This window comes from Geotrypetes seraphini, chromosome 8 (assembly GCF_902459505.1).
Source record: "Geotrypetes seraphini chromosome 8, aGeoSer1.1, whole genome shotgun sequence".
NCBI classification, from domain to species: domain Eukaryota; kingdom Metazoa; phylum Chordata; class Amphibia; order Gymnophiona; family Dermophiidae; genus Geotrypetes; species Geotrypetes seraphini.
The window spans coordinates 192,602,653-192,608,652 of NC_047091.1; the positions used below are offsets into that span (position 1 = coordinate 192,602,653).

A 6,000-nucleotide genomic window follows, 5' to 3' on the forward strand; every position below is an offset into this window, starting at 1 on the left:
ACTCTCTAGTCCCTGCTCCCTATTGGTCTTTTCCCTCCCCCCACTCTCCAATCCCTGCTCCCCTATTGCTCTTCCCCTCCCCCCCACTCTCCAGTCCCTGCTCCCCTATTGCTCTTCCCCTCTCCCCACTCTCCAGTCCCTGCTCCCCTATTGCTCTTTCCCCTCCCCCCCACTCTCTAGTCCCTGCTCCCTATTGGTCTTTTCCCTCCCCCCACTCTCCAGTCCCTGCTCCCCTATTGCTCTTTCCCTCCCCCACTCTCCAGTCCCTCCCCCACTGCTCTTTTCCTTCCCCCTCCATTCTCCAGTCCCTCCCCCTATTGCTCTTCCCCTCTCCCCCCACTCTCCAGTCCCTGCTCCCCTATTGCTCTTTCCCCTCCCCCCCACTCTCTAGTCCCTGCTCCCTATTGGTCTTTTCCCTCCCCCCACTCTCCAATCCCTGCTCCCCTATTGCTCTTCCCCTCTCCCCCCACTCTCCAGTCCCTGCTCCCCTATTGCTCTTCCCCTCTCCCCACTCTCCAGTCCCTGCTCCCCTATTGCTCTTTCCCCTCCCCCCCACTCTCTAGTCCCTGCTCCCTATTGGTCTTTTCCCTCCCCCCACTCTCCAATCCCTGCTCCCCTATTGCTCTTCCCCTCTCCCCCCACTCTCCAGTCCCTGCTCCCCTATTGCTCTTTCTCCTTCCCCCCACTCTCCAGTCCCTGCTTCCCCTCCCCCTCTCCAGAGCACCTGGTCCCCTTTGCTCCTACACACTCTGCAGGCTCCATCCCCTCCTGTCAATCACCTGTAGTAGGAGAGCAAGCCGTTGCTGAGGACGCACCAGCGCCGCTGATAGCCCTTCAGGTAATTGGTCCACTTGAAGAGCCAGCCCTTGTAGGTGTCGGTGGCCGGAGCCGCCCCCGCCGGGCCCACGCATTTGGCGCCCTCGCTCATGCCCGCCTCGCGCGCTGCTTGCTGACAGGAGCGACAGAGCCCCGGCGCGAGGAAACAGAACAGCGCGCGCACGCCTGCGCCAGCAGCGAACCCTCTCCCCATGCACAGCGCCCCGCGCTCCGGAGCCGCCGGCACGTGACGGCCGGAGGGAGGGGCGGCGGGATGCGGCTGTCAGAGCACGGGGGCGGAGCTCCGAAGAGGAGGAGGAGCAGGAGCAGCAGCAGAGCTGGGGGCCGCGAGACAGGGCGAAGGGACGCGCAGCAACTGCCCTCTGGGTGAATTCAGTAGAGCGCTGCAAATCCCTCTGGAGAGCGCCAGTGTCACGTGATAGGGCGTGACCTAGCGGCTTCACAACATCCGCGTCACGTGCCCTCGGGACTTTAAAAGAGGCTGCAAGGGCTTTCCTGGGGAGAGGAATTCCCCGACTGTCAGAGACACGTGTGCACCGGCCCTCCTGGGCTTTTTCCGGGATAAGGATTTTCTGTTCATTCGTTCTTCATTCCTGCTCCTTCAGTAGATTATAAGCTCTTCTGAGCAGGGACTGTGATTTGAATATAGAAATATGTAGTACTGGGTGTAGTTTTTTCCGTCCTTCCTTCCTCTGCTTAAAGGAACAGGAGGATTGCAGAAAAAAGGGCTAAAACCGTATTTATCCAGACATTTTAGCCATGTCTCCGGCACGTGACGGGCGGTTGTGGTTTATTTTAGATCTACTGAGTTTGAGACCCTTTTGTATGTACTTGTGCATTAATTATTTTTACAAAAGGAATATGATTTATCAAATGAATAGAGGCTGTCATTTACGTTTAGTTAATAGCATGCTTGTGTGCCTGAATAAATTAATGTAAACCGTTCTGAGCTCCCTTGGAAGAACGGTATAGAAAATTAAATCAATAAAAATAGCTTTTATGGGTAACTTTCTTTTCAGGCTAGAGCATAAAGAGTTAAGTATAAAGTCACAGGTGAGACATTAAGAAGAACCTGCAGTATTGAGCAAAACCAACGACTGTATCTAGGACGAAGTAACATGTTGAGTTTAGAACCACTGGTTTTAGGAATTTGTCAACCTATCCAAAACCAACTTTCTGGACATGCAGCAGCACTTCTAACCTGCTGTGTGTCTAGAGAGCAACGAGGCATGTTGGGATGCATTGGGAGGAGGAAGCCCTGTCATTTGCAGCATGCAGCCCTGTAGGCAGGAGAGAGTTGGCTTTCCTCCTGCCATTATCTCATCCAGAGCTGGGAATGTGGGTGTGTTGGTGGGAGGTCCAGAATATCAGGGGGACCCATTTTTTCAAGAGTGTCCCTAGTGATACATCTGCGTTGGTACACAGCTGTAAAAAGAATTCTATGTCAGCCAGCTACCTCCCAAATGCACAGGAACTCATAGATTCCAGACTTTTTCAGCATGCTGGCTCTGTTATCCACACCATTTCTTCAACTTGTGCTCAGTAAATATTCATTTCTGTTATTCTGATTTAGCTCTGCTCAACTCACATCCCCACATTAATTTTAGCCCACAAACTTTATTCTCATTCATTAGATAATCTCTTAAAATGCTAACATTTCACCCCTGTCGAGTGTTCATCCCTCAGTGCATGATTTGCATGTAGAGTTACCCACCCTCTCTGCACACTCGGCCAAGTAACCTTCATAAATTGGATACAATCCTCCTGCAGTCAGATAAATGGCAAATAAAAACCCCTTTTCAGTTTCAGCACAAACAGATAATTGCTGGTTTCAAACCCATTGTTCACAAAAGAAAACTGCAGAGATGATGTACAGAAAATCAGGAATTTTATTAAAAGTCAACAGATGTTGTTTTCCAAATAAAGGGTTCTTTATGAAATACCAGGACCCATTGTTCACAAACACCTCTTTCTAATCTTTGTCAGAAATTGACTCCTATGGGGTGGTTTTATTTGTAAAAATCTTCCTGACCAAGAATGGCAGAAATCTTCTAACTGTCTTGAAACACCCTCACCCACTCAGACTTAATTCCTTTCCTAGCACTAAAGGCTGTAATGCAGAAACAGCAGAAGGTAGGAAGAGCCTTTGAATCTTCACTGAGCGAGTCTGGAACTGTTCAGTTTTAGTTTTCAAGGTGGGGATGCTGAAGTGATCCCACTTCCTGGGTCCTCCACAGCTGCAGTGTAACTCTTTGGCACTACCAGGATTCATCCTAAGCTGGGTGGAAGGGGACGTACACAGATGGGTCAAACACTGATTGGCAGGCAGAAGGCAGAGGGTTGGAGTGAAAGGTCACTACTCGGGCTGGAGGAGGGTCACAAGCGGAGTTCCGCAGGGGTCGGTACTCGGACCGCTGCTGTTCAGTGTATTTATTAATGACCTGGAAATAGGGACGAAGTGTGAAGTTATAAAATTTGCGGATGACACTAAACTCTGAGAAGGGTTAGAACTGCGGAAGAGTGTGAGGACCTACAAAGGGACCTGAACAAACTGGAGGAGTGGGTGATTAAATGGCAGATGGACTTCAATGTAGGGAAATGCAAGGTCATGCATATCGGGAGAAAGAACCTGATGTTCAGCTACCAAATGGGGGGATTAGTATTAGAGGGAAGTAACCTTGAAAGAGATTTGGTTGTACTGGTGGACACAACAATGAAGTCAACGGCACAATGCGCAGCAGCCGCGAAGAAGGCAAACAGAATGTTGGGTATTATTAAGAAGGGTATTACGACCAGAACGAAAGAAGTCATCCTGCCGTTGTATCGGGCAATGGTGCGCCTGCACCTGGAGTACTGTGTTCAGTATTGGTCACCGTACCTTAAGAAGGATATGGCGATACTTGAGAGGGTCCAGAGGAGAGCAACACGAATGATTAAGGGCATGGAAAACCTTTCATACACTGAAAGATTGGAGAGACTGGGGCTCTTCTCCCTGGAAAAGCGGAGACTCAGAGGAGACATGATAGAGACCTACAAGATCATGAAGGGCATAGAGAGAGTAGAGAGGGACAGATTCTTCAAACTTTCAGAACATAAAGAACAAGAGGGCATTTGGAAAAGTTGGAAGGGGACAGATTCAAAACGAATGCTAGGAAGTTTTTCTTTACCCAGCGTGTGGTGGACACCTGGAATGCGCTTCCAGAGGGCATAATAGGGCAGAGAACGGTACTGGGGTTCAAGAAAGGATTGGACAATTTCCTGCTGGAAAAAGGGATAGAGGGGTATAGATAGAGGGCTACTGCACAGGTTCTGGACCTGTTGGGGCCGCCAGGTGAGCGGACTGCTGGGCATGATGGACCTCAGGTCTGACCCAGTGGAGGCATTGCTTATGTTCTTAAAGCTGGAATTAGCAAATAGCTAGGAACCTAGCAAAAAGGAAATAAGGACTCTGGCCTAGACACACAATCTATTTTATTTATTTATTTAGATTTCTATCCCATTGTTCCCCAGAAGCTCAGAACATAATTTCCGTACAAGTTTACGATACAAGTTTTTATCCTAACTTGATACGTACAGTATTAGGGTCTAATATTAATATGCATAATATACAATTTACTGGTTACAATTTGCTATAGTTGTCCTTATGGTGCAAGGTTTTCAGAACAAGTTATAGCAAAGAGGTCAAGGCAGATGACTTTAAAATATGCAATCAGTAACAACTATAGAAATATTGTAGACAAATATAGAGCAAAATATAGACAGCAGATATAAATTCTCAAAACTGACACATTTTGATCACTAAATTGAAAATAAAATTATTTTTCCTACCTTTGTTGTCTGGTGATTTCATGAGTCTCTGGTTGCATTTCCAATATTTCTTCCTTTCTGCCTCCTGCACGCTTCCTCTCCTCTGGACTCCATTCCCTCCCCCGAACCCGACCCGTCCACAGAAGCCACAGGCGCTGCCGGGGATCTCTGCCTGCAGGGCCCCCGCTGAAGCCGACGCTGCCGGGGATGCCTCCATCTGCACACTTGCTGTACCACCCCCCACCCCTGAAGCAGACCCGGAGCAGACACGCTCCATCCCCCTCCCCAGCAGCAATTCCGGGCCATGGCGCATGCAGCGGCCAGCCCACAAGCCTTTCCCCCCGACATCAATTCTGATGTCAAAGAGAAGATTCCGGGCCAGTCAATCGGTGGAGAGAGTGTGGTGCAGTGGTTAAAGCTATAGTCTCAGCACCCTGAAGTTGTGGGTTCAAACCCACGCTGCTCCTTGTGACCCTGGGCAAGTCACTTAATCCCCCCATTTGCTCCAGGTACATTAAATAGATTGTGAGCCCGCAGAGACAAACAGGGAAAAATGCTTGAGTGCCTGAATAAATTCATGTAAACTGTTCTGTGCTCCCCTGGAAGAATGGTATAAAAAATTTAATTAATAAATACAAGGTAATTTATAAGGAATTACAGAACATAAGAACATAAGTTGCCTCCACTGGGTCAGACCAGAGGTCCATCCTGCCCAGCGGTCCACTCCCACGGCGGCCCATCAGGTCCGCGACCTGTGAAGTGGTTACTGACCACTTCTATAACCTACCTCAAGTTCTATCTGTACCCCTCTATCCCCTTATCCTCCAGGAACCTATCCAAACCTTCCTTGAACCCCTGTACAGAGTTCTGGCTTATCACCTCCTCCGGAAGCTTGTTCCATGTGTCCACCACCCTCTGGGTAAAAAAGAACTTCCTAGCATTTGTTCTAAACCTGTCCCCTTTCAATTTCTCCGAGTGACCCCTAGTGCTTGTGGCTCCCCACAGTTTGAAGAATCTGTTCTTATTCACTTTCTCTATGCCCTTAAGGATTTTGAAGGTTTCTATCATGTCCCCTCTAAGTCTCCTCTTCTCCAGGGAGAACAGCCCCAGCATTTTTAACCTGTCAGCGTATGAAAAATTTTCCATACCTTTTATCAGTTTAGTCGCCCTCCTCTGCACTCCCTCGAGTACCGCCATATCCTTTTTGAGGTACGGCGACCAGTATTGAACACAGTACTCCAGGTGCGGGCGCACCATTGCGCGATACAGCGGCATGATGACTTCCTTTGTCCTGGTTGTGATACCCTTTTTGATGATGCCCAGCATTCTGTTTGCTTTTTGCTTTTTATACTTGCT

At 48.9% G+C, this 6,000-nt stretch overlaps 1 protein-coding gene across 5 annotated transcripts in view; it reads right to left on the reverse strand.

The window, feature by feature from the left end:
- Window positions 1-1,226, reverse strand: part of OSBP2 (oxysterol binding protein 2) — a 333,561-nt gene extending 332,335 nt beyond the window's left edge. For 2 of the 5 annotated variants that reach the window (XR_004540462.1, XM_033956744.1), the window contains exon 1: window positions 780-1,226. Coding sequence is in view for 4 of the 5 variants with exons in the window: in XM_033956744.1 (XP_033812635.1) it covers window positions 780-1,030 (251 nt within the window). In the remaining variant the exon portion in view is untranslated. The remainder of the gene's footprint in view (window positions 1-779) is intronic. The other 3 variants (XM_033956742.1, XM_033956743.1, XM_033956741.1) reach the window with 2 other exon arrangements.
- Between the last annotated feature and the right edge of the window lie 4,774 nt (window positions 1,227-6,000).